This window comes from Mytilus trossulus, chromosome 3 (genome assembly GCF_036588685.1).
Source record: "Mytilus trossulus isolate FHL-02 chromosome 3, PNRI_Mtr1.1.1.hap1, whole genome shotgun sequence".
In the NCBI taxonomy this organism is placed as follows: domain Eukaryota; kingdom Metazoa; phylum Mollusca; class Bivalvia; order Mytilida; family Mytilidae; genus Mytilus; species Mytilus trossulus.
The window spans coordinates 6903839-6926907 of record NC_086375.1 but is presented as its reverse complement, the minus strand read 5'-3'; the positions used below and the strand labels follow the sequence as shown (position 1 = coordinate 6926907).

Below are 23069 nucleotides of genomic sequence, written 5' to 3'. Positions count from 1 at the left end.
GGATATAACATGTATTAGTGTTGTTTCGTGAAATAGAGATTTCTCTGTCTCAACATAAGTTCAGATTGACTTAAATGTGTTGTTTTTTTCACTTTTTAATATCAGATTCTATTTTTGTTAATAATCATTTCATTCAATGTTTAATCATTTCAAATAAATTATATTGATTAGATTTAGTATTAATGATTCATTCAAAAATACGAATTATTAATATATGAATGTATTTTAATCCTTTTTTAGAAGTTAAAAAAATTTAATTACCAACATTTATTATCATTTAATATTTACATATATAGTTTTTAGTAACCTAGTCTATGTTTTTTTTATCTTCTATTTGATTAAATTTACATCACACCTATACCCGAATAAAACCTTTTATATGCGAATGAAAGTAAGTGTCACAATAACACCAACTCACTAGATACCAGTTGATGATAAAATAGACGCAATGGTTATTCTTAATTCAAAAATCATATATAATTTAAGTGTAAACTGGTCTTTCTCTTTCATTATGGTTTCATTTTTTCCCGTTCTGACATTTGACATGCATCGTCAATCAGTTAATCAATGAACTAGTATAATTTGGGGTTCGCATTCTTAAACCCAAGCACAGTTGATCTTGCTACACATGTACAATATATAATTATGTTAATTTGGCAATGCAACATGTAAGCTGTTCATAGCGATGATCGTCTATGCCCTTTTTTATTGTAATGTTTTTCTCTACCAAAATATTTTTTTAATCTAAGAGGTATCTATATTTCATTTTTCATATAAAGTTGACAATTTTGTTTCTGGTTTTATCGTGAAAGAAGTAGTTTTACAGTCGTAGTTATTTACATTCAGTTAAATGTTGATGTATGTTTGAACTTTTTCTTAGACGATGTGTTTTGTCAGTTGATTTTGCCATATGATGAAGGACATTCCGATAAGTTTTTCCTCTGAGTTCAGTATTTTTGTGATTTTACTTTTTACCGCGTAGACAACCTTATTATCACCTATTTAATTCCATGCATGATGAAAATAATCAATGTAGAATTAAAGAACTGTTGTTTCGATATGACTAAGTGGACTTACATTGTACGTATTCATCATTACATGACACAAGTGATTTGAATTTTTAAAGAAAACCTATAAGAGCAATAGAAAATCCTGCATTTGTCCTATATAAGACATGAACTCAAATTCGTAATAACATCACAAATATATATAGTGTCAGAACATGGATATTTTAAACTACGTTTAGAATGTTAAACAGGATGTATCATGTGATCAATCAATGTTTTGTTATCATGGAGAAATAAACATTATGTGCAATAAAACGAAAACAATTTAGTAATTTTCAATGGTGAATGATTTCAAAATAGTTGTAATTGAAAACTACAAATACATTAGACTTTAATGGCAAAGTATGTAAAATTCAGGCACAGGACGATTGTATATTTCTACATAATTTAAATTGTTAATGTATTTTGTTTTCATAAAACATTTATTAATGACCAAACTGTACAAACACATTGTTTAAAAATTTAATAATAACATGTATAGAATTGAAAGCATGATTTCAAATGTAACTATATAAACTAGAGGCTCTAAAAAGCCTGTGTCGCTCACCTTGGTCTATGTGAATATTAAACAAAGAACACAGATGGATTCATCACAAAACTGTGTTTTGATGATGGTGATGTGTTTGTACATCTTACTTTACTGAACATTCTTGCTGCTTATGAATTATTAATCATCTCTATCTATAATGAAGTTGGCCCAGTATTTTCATCGGAAAATTGTTTAAAAAATGTTTTAAAGGACAATAACTCCTTAGGGGTCAATTGACCATTTTGGTCATGTTCACTTAATTGTAAATCTTACTTTGCTGAACATTATTTCTATTTACAGTTTATTTCTATCTATAATAATATTAAAGATAATAACCAAAAACAGCAAAATTTCCTGAAAATTATCAATGCAGGTGCTGCAACCCAACATTGGGTTGTCCGATTTATCTGAAAATTTCAGAGCAGATAGAACTTGACCTGATTAACAATTTTGCTTCATGTCAGGTTTTCTCTAAATGCTTTGGTTTTTCAGTTATAAGACAAAAACTGCATTTTACCGCTATGTTCTAGTTTTAGCTGTGGCGGCTATCTAGGTTGGTTTGCCAGGTCACCGGACATATTTTTTAAACAAGATACCCTAAAGATGATTTCGGCCAAGTTTTGATTAATTTGGCCTAGTAGTGTCAGAGGAGAAGGTTTTTGTAAAAAGATTTCTATGATTTACGAAAAACGGTTAAAAATTTACTATAAAGGGCAATAACTCCTAAAGGGGTCAACTGACCATTTTGGTCATATTGACTTATTTGTAAATCTGCCTTTACTGAACATTATTGCTGTTAAAAAATTATCTTTATCTATAATAATATTCAAGATAAAAACCAAAAACAGCAAAATTTCCTTTAAATGACCAATTCAGGGGCAGCAACCCATCAACGGGTTGTCCGATTCATCTGAAAATTTTAGGGCAGTGATGATGATTGTGGCAAAGTTTGGTTTAATTTGGCCAAATAGTTTCAGAAGAGAAGATTATTGTGAAAGTGAACGACGATGGACGACGACGACGGACGACGGACACCAAGTGATGAGAAAAGCTCACTTGGCCCTTTGGGTCAGGTGAGCTAAAACGGAATGTGATATATTATATTCTATAATAATTACACATGCAGGTAGTATATAAAAAAGATGATGTGATATGATTTCCAATGAGACAACTATCCACAAAAGACCAAAATGACACAAACATTAACAATTATAGGTCACCGTACGGCCTTCAACAATGAGAAAAGCCCATACCGCATATAGTCAGCTATAAAAAGGCCCCGATAAGACAATGCAAAAAAAAAGCTATTCAAGTATTTCACTTGACCCATATATTTCATCTTTAAGTACTTCGATATTTTTATGTTATAAAGTCAACCTGAAGCTTTGAAATATACAAGTGATAGAATCTGAAGCGAGACGATGTATGAAATATCTTGCTTTGTACGATATCAAGACAAAATATTCAACTCAAACACACCCGAACATAAAAAGGTGTACTCGATTTTCTCTTTCGATACCATTAAAACCCATTTTTTTTTTTTTTTTGTCTGGAGTCACATAATGGATGGACAGACACCAAAATTATTGAACTAATAGATTGATATGTTTTCCGTCCGTCGTACTTTTTTTTTCAAATCGGAGATTATGTATTTTCTACATCCAAATTGAAAAATACCTATGTCGTCGACTTGACATCTAACTGTTTTGCTTAACTATGTACTAGATAAACTTATGCAAATGGTGTTTCTTAAATAAAACACTTCGTAATGGACGAAAATTGTAATTTTGTTTGTTTCTATTAACTTTTAAAAATTGTGTTACTATAGTAAACAATACAGTACACATGTATCGCCTTCCCTAACAAAGAGATTATATTCTTTTTTCTATTTCAACCTGGTTTCCGACTGATAATATAATAGCAAAAACGAAATCAAAACTTTATCATGCTAGAATGTCGATAGGATGATCTTAAGTCAACTTATTTAGTTACATGTATCCTAGAGTTAGGAAGAAGAAAAATGAGACATATTTTAAGTTAAGAGAGCTTCGAGAACATGACTTAAACAAAGAATTGTCATTAGATTGTCTTAGGACACGTCCTAATCCAAAGAACGCTTCGAGAACACCACCCCTGTCTGTAGTAAATTGACTGGACATTCGCGTTTTTTTTTACATTTACCCGTCAACCTGTTATTGGAATGAGTATTGATTGATTGATTATTGGTTGCTTTACGCCGCATTAGCACAAAAAGGCTATATCGCGGCGAGAGCTAATTCGAATATTTTTACAATTTAAAGCATATTTTTAAAATAAGACAAAAAGTCCTTCAATATACTAAAATTCTTGACTAAAGCAAATTGAGTATATACAAATAAAAATCAACAGTAAAATAACGTGATAAAAATTGAAATCGATCTAAATATAATAACATTTTTAGATTCTATAATAAATTCCAATTTCTTTTAAAAAAGCAACAATATTTGTAAATGGAACATTATTAAATAAATCATACATATTATTGACATTGAAATGCTTCTTACGAATATCAGCAAAGTTAATACAATGAATTAAAACATGTTTAATAGTATACTTGCAGTTGCAAGGAACACATTGTGGTTCATTTTCATTTTTTAAAAGAGACTCGTGTGTTATTCTAGTATGACCAATACGACATCTAGTAATAACACACTGATCTTTTCTGCACATAATATTATTAAAAGGTTTGCCTAAATTAGGTTTAATTTCATGCAATTTATTATCATCTTTTTTACTCCATTTATTTTTCAATATATTAAAAACATATTCTCTAATATTAGATTTAAAATCAGTATATGGTATATCACAGTTAGATAGAGGATCACCCAGGGCATTCTTTGCCTCAAGGTCTACAGCTGTGTTTCCAAGGATACCAACATCACTCGGAACCCATAGAAGTATTATTTCTTTCAAAAGAATTTTTAAATTCCTCATTACATATAAAATTTTTGGGGTTGTTGGGTTTTTAATTTTAGTATTTCGTATAGCTTGTAAGCATGTAAATGAATCCGAACATATAATAAATTTGGATTTATCTGAAGATTGATCTAGTTATTTTCATCGATAAATGGTTTCAAAATAAATATGATTGAAAACTACAAATACATTGGACTTTAATGGAAAAGTCACAGCACGATTGTATATTTTTACCTGTAACATGATAGGACATTTTCACTCGTAATAATCTGATCATTTGCGCTTTCAATATTGATACACCTGCAGGGGGGGTGTTCTCGAAAGTATTCTCAGATTCGGTCAAAGACACATTTTTTGGCCAATTTTAGGACACTCTTAAGTTGTGTCTCGAAGCTATGTCAGACGAATCTTATGTTATGACGTTCTTAACATAATTTAAATCGTTAATGTAACTTTTTTATCAAACATTTATTTATGGCCAAACCATCTAATAAAATTGTTTAAAACTTTAATAATAACATGTATAGAATTGAAAGCATGATTTCAAATGTAATTATATAAAAAAAAAAAAGGATTTCAATATAAACTTGAAAATAATTTGTTTTGAAATAATAATAACACATGTAGTGTCATCGTGTCGTGAAACACGAAGTTAAAAGTTTAAAGTCATGAACAAATTCTTTATATACGAGTCATTAACCGATGGTGCGTTTCATTCCATGTACACTTTCACATAATATAATAGCAAAAACGAAATCAAAATTTTATCAGGCTAGAATGACGATTGGATGATCTTAAGACAACTTATTATGTGTCCTAAAGTTAGGAAGAAAAATGAGATATATTCTAAGTTAAGAAAGTTTTGAGAGTACAACTTAGAGCAAATAATTGACATTAGATAATCCTAAGAAAGCTTCGAGAACACCTCCCCTACTGTAAATTGACCTGAAATTCGCCTTTTTACCTTCACCTGTCAACCTGTAATTGTAATGAGCTACGTAAATAAATTCAACTTGTATATGTCGTTACTACTCAGACGTTAACGAGTTCACCTTGCAACATCATGGAACAACAGTAATACCATTAAAATTCATTATATTGTTGAAAAAACATTTTTGTCAAGAATTGAAAAATAGAGACTAGAATATGTACTTGAAATGAGAGCGAAATACCAGACAGAACAGATTTAAAGAGCAAAACTGTTCATTCCTTGGGGTTCAGATAGCAAGCAAAATCCCTTGGGAACTATGCATGTCTATAATGTCTTCATCATAATTACTTTACGTATATATAACTATAAGAATGTGCTATGGAATTACTTTTAACACAAATGTAATATAGAATTTCACTATTCCAATTTGAATCATCAAAAAAATATTGTAAAAGAGCAAATGTTCTATACATAAAGCGCAAGTGTCAATATTTTGAAAAGCGGACATGTCAATAAAAAAAAGTGCAAATAGCCTGTGAAAAAGCGCAAGTCTCCCAAACCGGTCAAATCACAAGTAAACATTTTGTATCATTTTTTGAAAAAGTAAATTTGCTAGATAAAAAATTAGTCTTTGTATGCGTTTATTACCAACAATGCAAATCAACACAACATTACGGTCCATAGGTTTTTTCTGGTACCCAAAGTTATAGACAGAGTAAACAATGTTGTGAGTGATTTAAGAAACACACACATTGTTTCGTTCATTATTTCCTAATTGTTGCCGTAAACATATGGAATGCCGATTTAATGAAGAAAAAAAATATTAAATGCGTTGCATGTATTAGTTAACTCACATGTTATGAGAAATTTAATCATTATGAAAACCCCACATATGAAATAGCGATATTCGTGTATTTTTTACCGTAATTTTTGTAGCAAACATATTAGTTTTTTTTACAAATTGCCTTATGTTTAGTAAATGTTTAGTGTCACGTAAATAAGTTGATTTGAGTATAAGCAAAATGTAAAATCACAAAAACACTCAACGTTGAGGAAAAATCAAAACGGAAAGTCCCCTGTAGAAAGTGGTGGTTCAAACCTGGTTTTATAGCAAGCTAACCCTCTCACTTGTTTGACAGTCGCATACCATTCCACATTAAGAACTATGTCTAAACAATAAAAAGAAACATAATAGCTCAAAATGTCATAATTAGAGGAACAGCAGCCATTATTGCGTTACAATAATGCAAAAACCACTTTTATTTCTATATAAATATGAAAAAGTGTTATACATAAATTGCAAATCTGTCTCAAAACATTCAGATTTAGGCAAATAGTTATGAAATGTACCAGGTTTATAATCCAGTACACCAGACATAGTGACGCTATTATCAAAATATTTATGAAGCCAAACAAATGTAAAATTGAAGAGCATTGAGGATTTAAAATTCCAAAAATTGTGCCAAGTACTGCTTAGGTAATATATGCCTGGGATACGAAATTCCTTAGTTTTTCGAAAAAAAATCCAAATTTGTAAACAGGAAATTTATAAAAATGACCACATAATTTGTATAACAACTGAGTGTTGACTACTCGGCTGGTGATACCCTCGGAGACCACAAGATCTAGACCGATTAAGTATAGCTATAGTAGAATCCAATATGTGGGTATACATCGAATTATTTAAGGTATACTCAACAAAATATATCTACATTTGTATATGCATGACAGAATAGCATTGAAAAATACCGTTTAAATTTACTGTTATGGTACTCCTACTAAAAAACAGTACTTTGAAAATGCAGTCATTCATAACTTTTTTAAAACTTAACTTCAACATACATCATTTAAATAACCAAACCGATCCAGAACAGGAGATATAATGCACGTACATCTGTTAACTGTTGTGCTCTGTTGTTTAAAACTGTACTACAGTGCTCAAGCTTTTGATGGAGAGTATACAGGTCAAGTTGTAGTAAACACGACCAATTCGGAAGGGTTTATTGATCGATTTATGAAGAAACATCATGGATATATTTTTCAAAAAAGGGTAAAACTTTTTGTTATCACGGAATCTTTCTTTTTTTGTTGTTGCAAAAAAAAATTCTTTACAACCTCAATTTTATTGTAAAATTAAATAATTTTTAAATCCACCAATTTCTAAATAAAAAAATGTCTGTACCAAGTCAGTAATATGACAGTTGTTATACATTTGATTAATGTGTTTTGAGTGTTTAATTTTGACATTTGATTTTGACATTTGATAATCGACTTTCCGTTTTGAATTTTCGTCGGAAATCGGTACATATTTTTAATGTCCTTTCTTTATACTGACTACCTGCATAACAGGCAAATGGTGACTATCGGCTTTACATTGAATACTACACATAATATTTAATTTATGAAATTAAAAAACAGCAGTATTTTAGAGTTAAGACACGGTCTGTTTAGAGATTGTCTAAATTTTTCTCGTGAAATTTTTGGTTCTTGGTTTTTGATAAATGCCTTATTTTAAAGATGATTTGATTGGTAGTTTCTCCTAAAGTATTTGTAGGATCAGGGGGACAGCATACGAGCACAGAGGAATTATTAAAATTATCGTACGGTACGAAAGAGGAAAATATTAACAGGTTTACATAGAAATTTGCTGAATCTATTGAGCTATACGTTTCTGAAATATGTATGTTTCTGTTGAACACAACTGCTTCTTACACTTCTGACACCTCATGATTGTATATGTTTGGTCTCATTGGTGTATACTTATCATTCGAAGTAGTTGTAATAACCATAGGTAACCTTAACACATGATTCATGCGGACGCTATATTCAAAGGATATTTTTTTCGACAAACATTCCAAAATTATCTATGTTATACACAGGGGCGAGGTCAACAGGACCTCATATGGTAAGTTATTAGGAATGTTATGGCAATTTTAAAAGTCTTTAAGATAATCCTAAAACATCAAATTAAAAGGTTCTCTAACGAAATATAAATCACCCACGAAGAATAACCATCCCAACATTAAATCTAATGACGAAATTTGTATTGTGGGATTTTTTTATTACTTGCATTACAAGTGTGTAAACAAATTGTATATCTGGTCCGATTAATTAGCAAGGTATCTTCATGATATGATATCAATATTTAATTCTAATGCAATTATTTTGTAACAATTGTTCTGATTGGATAACAGCAAGCGTAAAATTCTCTATCTCCTTGTCTGTAACTAAGGAAGCCGACATTTTGAATTTCGGAATGTATCGACATGCTATTTTTACAATAATAAACAAAAAAACTCACTTGTTGCGCCTAAAAATCTTCTTTTTATCAAATTTTATTACATTTTGAAGCGGCACAGAAGCCATAAAACGCCCGGTGTTTATGTTTGACGCCGGAAGCATAACTATGACGTCACCTAGTGTAGGGACCAAAGAAGATAAAAAAATTTCGCGGAATTTTCTTTAATGAAGATTTTACACTGAAATAATGATTGAAATTTAATAATGAACTTGTTTTGCATTAGAATAGAGATAACTGTATTGTATTTGAAGCTTTGCGGACGTCCATCGATAGTTTTACTGTCGCAAATACCCGTTTACCTGTCTCCGCTCCGCGTCGCCAGGTAAACTAAATTTGCGACAGTAAAACTACCGATGGACGTCCTTAAAGCTTCAAATACAATACAGTTATCTCTTAATTGTCTTGCGTACAACGTAAGATGAGTTTATTCACAAAGAGTATTTTGTTATTCTTAAATATGATTTTAGATTTTCTTTTTTTGTAAAATACATCATTCCTAGTACAGTGATGTGAAAGATTCTACTGCAATTGTTTTTAATTGATTTCTTTTTTTCAGTTTCAAATAGGGAGACATGAATACTTTGTATTTAAAATAAATGAAAATCAGCGCACACGTAAAATCAGTAAGGATATAGAAGACTCCGACATTCATAATTTGAAATGGGATCCTGAGGTAAACTTAATAATAGTTATCAAAAGGTACCAGGATTATGTTTTAATTTGCCAGACCCGCGTTTCGTCTACATAAAACACATCAGTGACGCATAGATCAAAACAATTAAAACGCCAAACAAATACAAAGTTGAAGAGAATTCAGGATATAAGATTGATGCAAAATAATTATTCAAATATAGGTTCTCAATTTGGTATCTACATTTCTATATATTTTAATTGAAATATAAGTTTTTGTCTATTATTTATAATTTTCTTTTTCTTACCGCTTTTCACTGTTAATACTATTTATGCCATTATTCCATTATTCTATATGTATATATAAACACACTCATATTTATAATTTTTATACAAATTTCAAGGTAAATGGTTTGTCTCCATCTAAATCCATTGATTTTTTTTTAAATTGTGAAACATTAGTTTTTTATCATGTTTTTTTTACAAAATATAAATAAAAGTATTGGTGACTGAATTTATATACATTATGCATGGTTATTCAAATTTTTTGTGATAGAAATGAAACTACTTGTGTGATAAATAGAAAACTAATTCATAGAAAATATTAGGAGATAGCTCTTAGAACATGCTTTCAGATTAAGGAATGAACAAATGGGTTCACAGTAAATATGATAAATAGAATAACAACATAATTTTCTATATGAACATGAACATTCTTCCACATGAATTACATACTACTCTCAAAATGTGCACATTTCATAAAAGATGTAGACCAATTTTTTTCTGCTTCTTCAAACTCCAAGCTGGAGGACGACACCTCAGTCACCTTAAATACAGATATACATAACAGCAACACACGATTTGAGAAATAAAGTAATACAATATGCAGGTAGATTGGTTACAAGTAATAACAAATATTTTTTTTTAAATTCTTGTAGTCGAACTCAGGTACTTAAAATTTTGTTATTTAGAGTCGATAATGAAGCACATTCAAGTACGATTTTGCTATCTACAATAGTTTTATTTAAGGTGGTACCTAGCATTACAGGGAGATAACTTTATCAAAATCAGTTAAACATTTATAATCACTTTGCATTGTTTAGAAAATATTACGCTTCTTAATGATCAAAATTAGTGTTTGTCAAACTGCTATATAACCAATGAAATTATTTTTTTTGATAAAGTGGCTGGTTTACTTATTTGATTTTTTTATATTTTCGAAGGGTCATATTTTTTCAAAATTTTTATGAAAATTAAACGAGCTAAATTAATTTTAGTGAAGGCGATTGGTACCACTTCAAAGTTTACTATATTGCTCCTAATATAAAATGTACATTGTTACAAAATATATACTTTTGGAAAAGATGACAGATTTGTTTTTTGATTACTTACTGATTGTTCGGAAGAAGTGAGAGTTCAGTTCCATTAAGTGCATTCTTGTTTTCTATTGTAGCTAGATTTTGTAAATCAAGAAAAAAGATTTCGTAGAGTACCAAAGACAAGTGACACGGAATGGTCAAATTTGTGGCACTTGGTAAGGGATTAAATTAAAGTTGTCCAAGTTATGTAGAAAGCTTATTTAATTAAAATTATGAAACGGTAAATGGTAATTAATGTATCGTAAGAAACATCTATCATGTAGATATGTTCTGTCGATACTGTTACAAGTAACTTAGTTTTTTTCAATTGTACAAGGTTATGCGTTTTTCTCGTTTTTATGCCAATTTCGTTTGATTTTTACTGATTGATACTGAAGTTTTGGTCCACACGATATAGTTATAAGTTGTAATTAGCTTTGACCTTTCTTGATGTAACGGCGAGTACTCTTAAATTGAAGTTCAGTGTCCATAGTTTTTATGTAAGTTGTTTTTCATTTTATTTGTTTGTTATTTTGAGCTCAGATATTTGCAACTGATTTGTTTCTTATTGTGTTGTGCTATTAAACCAGTCCCCAGGGAGATAACTGATGGCAGACAAACATGTTAAACCAGTCCCCAGGGAGATAACTGATGGCAGACAAACATGTTAAACCAGTCCCCAGGGAGATAACTGATGGCAGACAAACATGTTAAACACCTCTTTATTATTTCACTCGCTATCCCAAAAGAGGGACGAAAGATACCCAAAAAACACAAACAGAAAAACAGTAGTACACATGACACAACATAGAAAACTGAAAAATAAACAACACAAACCCCACCAAAACCTAGGGGTGATCTGAGGTGCTCTGGAAGGGTAAGCAGATCCTGCTTCATATGTGGCACCCGTCGTGTTGCTTATGTGATTACAAATCCGGTAAATAGTCTAATTCGGTAGGTCACATTCATGAAAGGGAAGGGGATTGTAATTACGACGTAAGGACCATATCCGATATCATTTGTGAAACGGTTATTCAATAACGGTCAACCAATTCGTGATGGCGTCCGTAAAATTTACGAAGGGATGATTTCAACTTCACCATTTGGAACTCTAAGGTAGGAGCTTGTATTTCAGTGGTTATTCACGGTTTCGTAAATAGTAAATAAATAGTTTGTATCATCAAATCAATATAGAATAATAGGTAGTTTCGTTTTTGATACTGACTATATCATGTGGATATCTAGATGAGCCCAGACGAGCCTGTTTATCGGTAATTATGACGTCACACAATGTATTGCCTTTCAGTGATACAACCGGTACGTTGATACTCAAAAATATTAGGCAGTAAGATCAAAGGGAAAATATACCAATTACCGAAAAGATGTTTTAAACACACCAACTGTCGATTGATGGTTGAATATGATTTCATATATAATGTTGTAATCTTCTATCAATATTTTACAGAATGAAGACGTGTTACCTTCTATGAAGGTCAATGAAGCTTGGAATGCTGGGTTTACCGGAAAAGGGATAAAAATTGCTATCCTTGACGATGGTTTACAGACCAATCACACTGACTTAGATGCAAATGTGGTATTAATAATTGTCCTAATTTTGTAGGATTTGTTAGGATTATTTCGTGTTTGAGGAAATGTGATGCATATATATTTTTTTATAGTATTCTTTCTAATTGCTAATGTTGCAGTATTTCTATAGTTTGTTATGATTATATCGATTGCAAAGAGAATTGGGACATGCATAACACTGGAACAAACATTTCCAATTTGGAACGAAAAAGCGTCCCTTTTATCATACATGTTTGTATGAAGATTTCCATGTCAACTTAAAATACCGTACCTAAATCTTGAAGGTCTGTAAGTACCTTTCATTTTTGAATTATGTTGAGTAATTTCATACGGGTAAAAGTTTGCAGTGTATTTCGAACATGCTTGATTTTTTAACGAAACATATTATTAAGTGTAAGGTACGTTTTTATTGAAATTATTAATTTAATGCAATTTAAACAGGTCTTACATGCATTCTGATTTTTCAAATGGCCATTTAATTACATAGGAAAACTATGTTTAATAAGAAGTTACTAAATATTACTAAAATGTTATATACATATACATATTCATGGATCTACACTCTGTCGATACTTGTAACTCGGCATTATACAATGTCATGTTTTTCTCTGGCTGTTTATGACGTCTTTACACTAAATCCATTGAATGTTGGATGTGTACGGATTGATAGTTTAGTCTTAGGTGCATGATTTTTTTTATTAGTTGTTAGTGGCTTTGAACTAGCTGTCAAATAACTGCGAGTACTCTCAGATCTGTTCATTGTGTCTTTTTGTGTCGGGATGTATAAGTAACCGGCCACGTCCACTTGTATTGTTGTTCATCTGATGAGTTAAGACTTTTTCAACTGATTTGTATGTTCCTATTTCAAGTCAGGAGCCTGTAATTCAGTGGTTGTCGTTCGTTTATGTGTTACATATTTGTTTTTCGTTCATTTTTTTCACATAAATAAGGCCGTTAGTTTTCTCGTTTGAATTGTTTTACATTATCTTATCGGGGCCTTTTATAGCTGACTATGCGGTATAAGCTTTGCTCATTGTTTAAGGCCGTACGGTGATCTATAGTTGTTAGCGTCTGTGTCATTTTGGTCTTTTGTGGAAAGTTGTCTCATTTGCAATCATACCACAACTTCTTTTTTATATTTGGAAGTTTTGTGAAAAGAGTTGAAAAGACAAACCTTTCGACAGGATCAAAATAATTTTCAAAAGCTTTTGGGTTGTACAAACACAAGACGGTTTTCGAGTACGGGATATTTGTTTCTTATAATAGAACTAGGTCATTGTTGCAGGACTTACGTTGACCCATAGTTGTTAATTTCTATGCATTGCTCATTGTTGAAGACCGTATGATGACCAATAGTTGTAAATTTCTTGGTCATTTTGGTCTTTGATTGAGAGTTGTCTCATTGCAAATCATACCACATCTTCGTTTTAATATGTATCATGTACTGTTTTATTACTATACCTCAATTGTGTTTTAATTTCAGGACACATTGAATGATTATGATTATCAAAGTACGGATGATGATCCGACACCTGACGTTGATGCTGACAGGTATGGCAAATGAATCGATGACGTTGAGATTCATGAATATGAAATTTACATGTTTAAAATAGATGTAGTGTCAGAAAAAAAACATCACATCATTCTTAGTTTAAACATATTTATTAATAGTGGATTGGGAAACAACTTTTGCAACTTATATTAATTCCTTTACACTTTCAACATCATTCTTGACCCGCACTTTCTACCTTTTGCGTCGATCACTTCGGCTAACTCGGCTGTGACTTTTTTAGTGCTGGTTGATGTTGTTTTATGTATAGTAATTCTGTAGTCATTCACCACTTCGGTGTTATCATATATATCTATTATATACTAAGTTATTTTTATAAATTTACAAAAGTTTGAAAAGCATGAATTATTCTAATACTAAGGATGTTCTTATCCCAGGCAAAAACCTTAGCCGTATTAGGTACAACGTTTTTGAAACTTTTGGTCCCAATATTATACAACTTTGTACTTGTTTTGGCTTATTAACTTTTTTTATCTGAGTGTCACTGGTTATAAGTCTTGTGTAGACGAAACGCGCATCTGGCGTATTTAATTATTTGCCTGGTACCTTTTGAAAGCTATTATTCGTGTGTCTTTCCTTCCTTTATGTTCTCCCATTTATTTGGAAGGTAGTCCTGTAATGTAATGTTGTCATGTTATCGTTATATTTGACATTGTCATAAACGCGGGAGGTGTTGCTAGCCACAAAATCAGGTCAAACCCACTATATGTTTTTTCAAATATCCAGTACTAAGTCAAGAAAATAGCTTTTGTTATTGGATAGCTCTGTTCCATGTGTCTGATATTTTAGTGTTCTGTTTCTGATGTATCGTAGTTCTCCTCTTATATTTGATGTGTTTCCCTCAGTTTTAGTTTGTAACCCGGATTTGTTTTATTTTCTCGATCAATTTATAAATTTCGAACACTGGTATACTACTGTTGCCTTTATTTATAAGAGAAGATACTTATGTTGATTATACTCATGTTATTTATATCATCAGGAACGACATGGAAATTGTTTGTTGAATTGAATCGAACAATAACCGAGTACTGAGTGTAATACATATCCTTTACATATTTAAGCCATGGTACACAAGTGGCAGGTTTGATAGCTGCAGAAAAAGATAACAACGAATGCACAGTAGGAATAGCATACGAATCTACTATAATTGGTAACTAACAGTTGTTTTATCGCATATTTACATTGGTAACTATAAGTTGTTTTATCGCATATTTACACCAGTCCTAAAAAGCATTCGTGTAAAAAGTACTTTACCAATAGTTCAAATTTCATTTATCAATTACGAAACCACAGAGGTTAGTCATAACGCAAAATTTGTGACGTTATGAGGAGGACAAATTAAGAATAACTCTCCGGTAATTTTATGTATACCATCACCCATTGGTTGATCCATACGATGTGTCTGTCCAAACTAACTTAGGAAGTTTTACCACGTGTTAGATTGTGTTTTTGATTTGTCATTACGTCGTCAATTTTTTTAAGTATCGAAAATGACTCAATCCCGGTTGTGACTGCTTTACTGAGTGTGAATTCGCATTGCTATACGACGCGTCACGTTATTTTTCTATCCAAAATTCTTGTATTTAGTTTCGATGATATATTTGTTATTCTCATCGGATTTTGTCAATCTTATCGTTTGTAGTTGTAAATCTTTTGTTTTTTAGAAATTTTAGTGTGACGTCACTTTTGTGCGTTGATCTCTCCGGCTGACATATAATACTTTGTTCGGCTGCGCCATTTTTATGTACTGATTTAGGTTGTTTAACGTATTAGTTTTTATCAAGAAGTTAGTCACAATTTTGGTGTTAACATGTATATCTATTATATAGTCATTTTTATAAATTTACTGTTTGAATGAAATATTCTGAATACCAAGGAATTTCTTATACCAGACATATAATCTTAGCCGTATTTGGCACAACTCTTTGGAACTTTTGGCCCTCAATGCTCTTTAGCTTTGCACTTGTTTCGGCTTTTGAAATATTTTATTTGAGCGTCACTGATGAGTCTTGTGTAAACGAGACGCGCGTCTCGCGTATTAACTGAAGGTTTGGTAACTTTTGATAGCTGTTGCATTTAAGTGTTGCGTTTTTGTTGCGTGTTGTTGTTCCCCTCTTATATTTGATGTGTTTCCCTCAGTTTTAGTTTGTAAGCCGGATTTGTTTTTTCCTTTATCTATTGATGAATTTGGAACAACGATATACTACTGTTGCCTTTATTTAAGACCATAACTGAAAAATGGAATAGACTTTAAACAGAACAAGACAAGCAGCGTTGACAGAATAAGCGTTTCTTGAAATGCGTGCACACCTGCAATGGCAACCCACTCTCAAAGTTACATGTCATAATGGGGAATACACACCTGCAATTCCAACCCACTCTCAAAGTAACATGTCATAATGGGGAATACACACCTGCAATGCCAACCCACTCTCAAAGTAACATGTCATAATGGGGAATACACACCTGCAATGCCAACCCACTCTCAAAGTTACATGTCATAATGGGGAATACACACATGCAATGCCAACCCACTCTCAAAGTAACATGTCATAATGGGGAATACACACCTGCAATGCCAACCCACTCTCTAAGTAACATGTCATAATGGGGAATACACACCTGCAATGCCAAGCCACTCTCAAAGTCACATGTCATAATGGGGAATAAACACCTGCAATGCCAACCCACTCTTAAAGTAACATGTCATAATGGGGAATACACACCTGCAATGCCAACCCACTCTCAAAGTAACATGTCATAATGGGGAATACACACCTGCAATGCCAAGCCACTCTCAAAGTAACATGTCATAATGGGGAATAAACACCTGCAATGCCAACCCACTCTTAAAGTAACATGTCATAATGGGGAATACACACCTGCAATGCCAACCCACTCTCAAAGTAACATGTCATAATGGGGAATACACACCTGCAATGCCAACCCACTCTCTAAGTAACATGTCATAATGGGGAATACACACCTGCAATGCCAAGCCACTCTCAAAGTAACATGTCATAATGGGGAATAAACACCTGCAATGCCAACCCACTCTTAAAGTAACATGTCATAATGGGGAATACACACCTGCAATGCCAACCCACTCTCAAAGTAACATGTCATAATGGGGAATACACACCTGCAATGCCAACCCACTCTCAAAGTAACATGTCATAATGGGGAATAAGAAACAGCTAGTTAATATAGATACCGGACGACAATGCTGGTATTAGAATCGAAGGATAAAAGAACGCGAAAAACATTGTATTAGCCGTTTAATACACAACTATTACGTAAATGTCACCTTATATGTGATAGTGACCTTGAAAATTATTTAATGTCAATTTCAGTCGTTTTCAGTGAGAAATATTTGTGTGGTACTTCAGGTTATGAATACCAATTTGCTTAAACCTCTACGACCGTTACGTGTTTTTATGGTCTGCTAACTATAATAGAAGGTATAATTTAGCTCAGGAGGAATGATAAATTGACAATTATAATTAAACAACCATGACGTTTGTCATGAAACATTGGGTGAAGTTGTTCATATGTTGTATTCAATACATTAACATGATTAAGGTTGCCTATAATAATAAACAAACCTCAAAACTATATACAGAGCTGTGATGTGTAATACATAACAAGCATCTTCACACATTTTAATTAAGATTCGAATATAAGGACAATTGAATTCAAAATACAATTTTTAATTGATTAAGAAGATTTGAAAATCAGTTAACTACGGGCCTTACATAACTAGCAACGTTCAGCGTCGAATCTGAAAATGATGGTTATAACGCTTCTTTTACAATATAGTTATACGCAAGTATCTAAGAAAACGTCAACTCATTTGCTCAAGGCTGTTGCAAAATACATTAAATGTATATAATGTTCAAACCCTATTTATTTACAAACTCCTCTTTCATAGTCTATAGCAGATGTAAAACGTCTTGTTTATACACAAGAATGACGTCAGGTGTTCGATCTATAAAACTGCATTTTATATTTTATGACATCGTTATACACTGTATAAACACGTACACATATCATTTTCCAGCTCAATTTGTTTTATAGCTAGAACACGAATCTGTAAATCCGTATTTGATGACATCTCCACGTGACAGGACTTAAACCCTGTCATGAATATGTTTGCAGTATTCGACAAATTTGAAAATGCTTTTACTGACGTTTTTTTTATATTTACATACTAGTTTTATTTTTGCTGTAAAATGGACGTATTATTTTCCATTAAAAGGTGTTCGAATTCTTGGTACCTTAGGATTAACAGATTCAGAAGAAGCACAGGCACTCAATCATCATCTTAGCGGTGTAGATATTTATTCCAACAGTTGGGGTCCTACAGATGGATATGGATTTTTCGAACCCGGCACAATTACCAAAGACGCCCTTTTAAACGGAGTTACTAATGTATGTTTGATATGGAAATATGTTGCGGTTTGAATTTGATTCAGTAAAATGTTAATGGGAATACTATAGAAAAATAGTCAATTATTGAAATACATGTTCCAATCAGCTGAAAATAGTATTGTGTTCCAAATAAAAATTAGTTTATGCACACACTGGTGACAGTTTACGTTTTTTTTAATTCAAAAGAAGCAAAACATTCGTTAGTGTTAACTTGTCGAATATTTTTTTTACTTATAATATGCTTATCGTTATTTTATGCTGAAAAAGAAACCAAAAAAAATTGAGAATAGAAATGGGGAATGTGTCAAAAAGGCAACAACCCGACCACAGGGAAGACAACAGCAGAAGGTCGCCAACAGGTCTTCATGTCTTCATACACTGGAGAGTGCTTAATTATGTGTTTTCTATTATGTGTAGTCAATGGAAAATTATGCTCATTTATGTATACGGGTTTTTATTGACCAACAGGGCAGGGGTGGCAAAGGTGTTATTTATACATGGGCATCAGGTAATGGCGAAAAATACGATAACTGTAATGGAGACGGATATACAAATAGCATCTACACCATAGGTGTGACAAGTGTAGGAGAAGGGAAAGATGCTTGGTATTCTGAAGTCTGCGCAGCCGCATTAGCTGCGACATACGGTGGAAGTATCGACTATAGATATTTAGTAAGAGTCATAAAATATACGTATATCACTAATTGTGGTTCACTTTCACAAATTGGATAATAAGTTGTTTCATTGACACTACTCATACCACCTCTTCTTGTATCTATATAGATATACTAAATGTACAATTTTTTCTAACTGTTTCAATTCATTCAAGCTTACAATGACTTTCCCGAAAATGAAATACCATCAGAACCAAATATGTATTTTTTCATATACAGTACTATGAATGATTTTTGAAAGTGAAAATTTCGACATCGATAGCTCAATTAGCTCATTTTGAGTCTGTTCTTATTTATATCTTTTAACTGGAAAATTATTCCACTTCAAAAAAGTCACAATTTTGAGGTAATGTAATTAAAAAACAAGGTTTACTTATTGAAGACATTCATTTATTATTCTTCCACCAAAACAAACAACGTATAATTTGACATCTCTTTGTAGAACACTTGTTTCTGATTATATACATGTATTTATCAGGTGCTCTCGATTGTCAAAAGTTATATAAAACATGTGAGAACATTGTAACCAAAATAGCCTATAAAACAGAGTCCAGAGTTCATTAATTTTTATTTATTACTCTTAAAAACTAATTTGAAACTTCTTGTTTGTCATTTCTTGAATATTTCGCATGTTATCATGGTTATTGACATTCATATGTTGGGATTAAACGATTTTATTCTAGCTTATTGTGAATGGCAACTTAATCATAACGTCTTAATATTATTTTTTTATTACTTCATAGACTTCAACGACAACTTCTTCCGGCTGTACAAGTGATGGCTTACAAGGAACCTCGTATTCAACACCTATTGCTTCTGGAATCATAGCGTTAGCACTTCATGCAAAGTGAGTTCTGTTGAAACTTTCTCCATTTGATTTTCTTAAATGCTATTTAACACCACTAAGAATCATTTGCAATTTCAAAGTCTTTGTGAAATATGAATATGTCCCTTAAGACAAATTTTGATTCAACCTGAACCTTTCTTTTTTAACATAACATATTTCTGTTATAAAATTGAATTAGAAATCGTCTATTTGTCTTTTTTAGTTCTGCGCTCACGTGGAGAGATATTCAACATATGATTGTTCTGACGTCATCGAGAAATGGTTTTAACGATTCTTATGCCAGCTGGGGAACAAATGGAGCAGGAAAAGAATGTATGTACTTTCTTGATCAATCAGTAACAAACAAGGAGTGAACAGCTCGCATGGTTTGAATTACATAGTTTGACTGTCGGTTTAATAATCTTTCAGTTAATATCTGCTTAAACCCGGAATCAAATCAGATGATTTAATCGTATCGGTTGAATGACACAGTTACACTGTCAAGTTCAATCATATATCGGTTAATTTGTGGTAAAAAAAAACTCATTTACTCGCAAATTTTGAATGACACTGTTTATCTTCAAGATAGGCAAGTGTAATCATCTAATATTGGTCATCTGCTAAGAACCAGTTCGATTCCCGTTCAGGGATGAAAATTTCGCAGACTGACATTTTGGCTTTCCCTAGCCACCAGTTGCGAATATGGTCTTGAAAACAATGAAAGTCCGCCGGAAGGGGACGATAAATGGATGACCCGTGTTAAGAGAAAGCCAAATATCTTGCACGTTAAAGACACCATTGTGTGCCGCTACAAGTCAGCACTCGCACCCGCAAAGTGGAAAGGGTTATTAAGTTGCAAAATTTGTTTCCTAATCCACTATAAATAAATTTGTTTTAACTAAAACCAGAACACATTTACTCAAATATATATATATGTAACAGGCATTTTCTAAATTTTGGCATTTTGTAAAATGACTGAGTTTTCAGGCAATTTAGAAAATGCCTAACCTTGACAGGCATTATACAAAATGACTAAAAATACCTAGTTATTTAGTAAATTGCCTGAAATTTTGTGGCAAAATTCCACAAATTGCCTGTTGAGTTTCAGGCAATTTGTAGAAGAGGATATCATTGAGATGCACATAAATGACAAAGATGGACAAAACATATCTTGCTAAAAATAACTAATGATTAACAGGAGAGCTGGAAATTGACAAAGAAAGGGAAAATAAATCTGCTTTGACAGACGAAGCGTCTCAAGCCAAAGACGGATCATCCGTCACGTGCAAATATGCTTCAGCCCGTTTAAACCCATGAGTCAAAAGATGCAAGTTAAACGAATCATGATACTATACTTTTTTGGGAACATATGATTGATTGATTGTTGGTTGCTTAACGTCCAGTGGCAAATATTTCATGCATATTCAGGACGAGAACAAGTTCACAATAAATACAATAGGTAGGCTGATACAATAGAGGCCATCTGGGTCGGAGAAATTTGGACTGCCACCGGAAAAGGAGGGTATTTTGGATAGGGACAGAAATTTTGCCTTGCAACAGGCCACCTACGGACCCCTCAGGGGAACATATGAAAAAGAAGATATGCATGTGTGACGTGTGTGCTTATTGCAAACCTTATGTGGCCTAACATTAAGTATTTTATAAGTAACGATAAGAAAAGAGCTAAAAGTGTTTAGATCTTGATTTCTCCAAATTTGCTAGGAGTTCTTAATCAGATTGGTCGGCAAAAAATATATTTGCAAAAAAACAGGAGAAAATATTGTGTACAGTTCTGTCATCTTAACATTTTAAGAAATTATAACGCTGCCTCCCTGGTGTAAGAGTCGGCCAACAGAGATCACAGGTTAAAAATAAAAGGAATTTCTTTAACTGGTATGATGATTTGTTGTAAAATGTAGAGAGCCATGGTCTAGTGGTTAGTGCATCGGACTACTTACACAAAGGTTTCTGGTTCGATTCCCGTTTGGGATGAAAATTTCAGGAATTCAATTTTCGACTCTCCCTTGACACCTTTTGGTCTTAAAGAAACGATGATAGTCCGTCGGAAGGGGACGATAAACGGCTGACACCCTTGTAGATTTCGAAAAAGAGTAGGCTAATGCCGCTACAAAGCAGCACTCGCACCCGCAAAGTGGAAAGTGATTGATATAAGTTGCAAAACTTGTTTCCCAATCCACTCTAAATAAATATGTTTAAACTAAAGCCCGACGTTTAATTGGAATACCATCGAAACAAGACACTTTAGAGCTTCATTAAGGGCATACGATACCCGTATTTACATGTTAATAAAAATTGGTATAAAGGCTATTTTTTACCTGATTTAATCAAATATGTAATAAATAATATACCTTGATGTGCTACTTTTTTGTGTTAAACACCGTTAAAAGAGGTCGTTATTGTGTATATTTGCTCAAAATTCGGATTTGTGTCGTATTTTCCTATTCAGAAGAAAGACAACTTTTTTGATTTAAAAGCTGTTTTTTGTTAAGTAATTGGTAATTTCTTTTTTTTTATAAGTATATTAAAAATTTATGCAATTTTTATACAGAAATAACTCATATTTATTAAATATTCATGAACTGAGAAAAAACATCATTTTTGGCTGTACATTTATCAAAATTAAAAAAAAATGATTTATTTACGTTTTCATGACATTGGTACACATAATCTTTGTATGTGATCAAACCAAATGTCATTTTTAAAAAGAAAGGTCCATGAACTTGTTTTCAAGCAAAATCGGTTTGAATGATAAAAATCAGTCGAAAACTGCATCTTTTCCCGATAAGTCACTGTTTGACGTCACGAAAATATCAATAACGCTAGCAACGTCATTACCTCCCATGTAACTATATCGTATGTCCTTAACCTAGACTCTATAGGTCTGTCTCTATTGCATATGATTTAGAAATACTAGTAAAAGACATAGCATAAAACAGTTTTTATTATTTATTTACAAGTAAAATGACGGATAAAATGTCTGTACTGGTTTTGTAACTGGTTTGGTTGGGTTCCCGGCATGGTTGGTCCATATCATTTAATATATATCAACATCACTGCTGGGGATACTATTGATAAACCTATTGTATAGCTGTCACCGGTTCAGACGTACAAACACCCACAATTCAGAAACTAGCCAATAAGTGCCCATCTTGACCCTTATGGTAAACAAAACATTTTCAAATAATACCT

General features: G+C 32.2%; 1 protein-coding gene across 1 annotated transcript in view; it reads left to right on the top strand.

The window, feature by feature from the left end:
* Positions 1-7962: 7962 nt before the first annotated feature.
* The window catches only part of LOC134709921 (proprotein convertase subtilisin/kexin type 6-like), a 40760-nt gene continuing 25653 nt past the window's right edge, over positions 7963-23069 (top strand). The window contains exons 1-10 of the mRNA XM_063570045.1: positions 7963-8387; positions 9340-9456; positions 10867-10947; positions 12237-12365; positions 13842-13909; positions 14990-15078; positions 18187-18359; positions 18828-19031; positions 19777-19880; positions 20083-20192. Of these exons, the coding sequence (XP_063426115.1) occupies positions 8349-8387; positions 9340-9456; positions 10867-10947; positions 12237-12365; positions 13842-13909; positions 14990-15078; positions 18187-18359; positions 18828-19031; positions 19777-19880; positions 20083-20192 (1114 nt within the window). The 5' untranslated portion in view covers positions 7963-8348. The remainder of the gene's footprint in view (positions 8388-9339; positions 9457-10866; positions 10948-12236; positions 12366-13841; positions 13910-14989; positions 15079-18186; positions 18360-18827; positions 19032-19776; positions 19881-20082; positions 20193-23069) is intronic.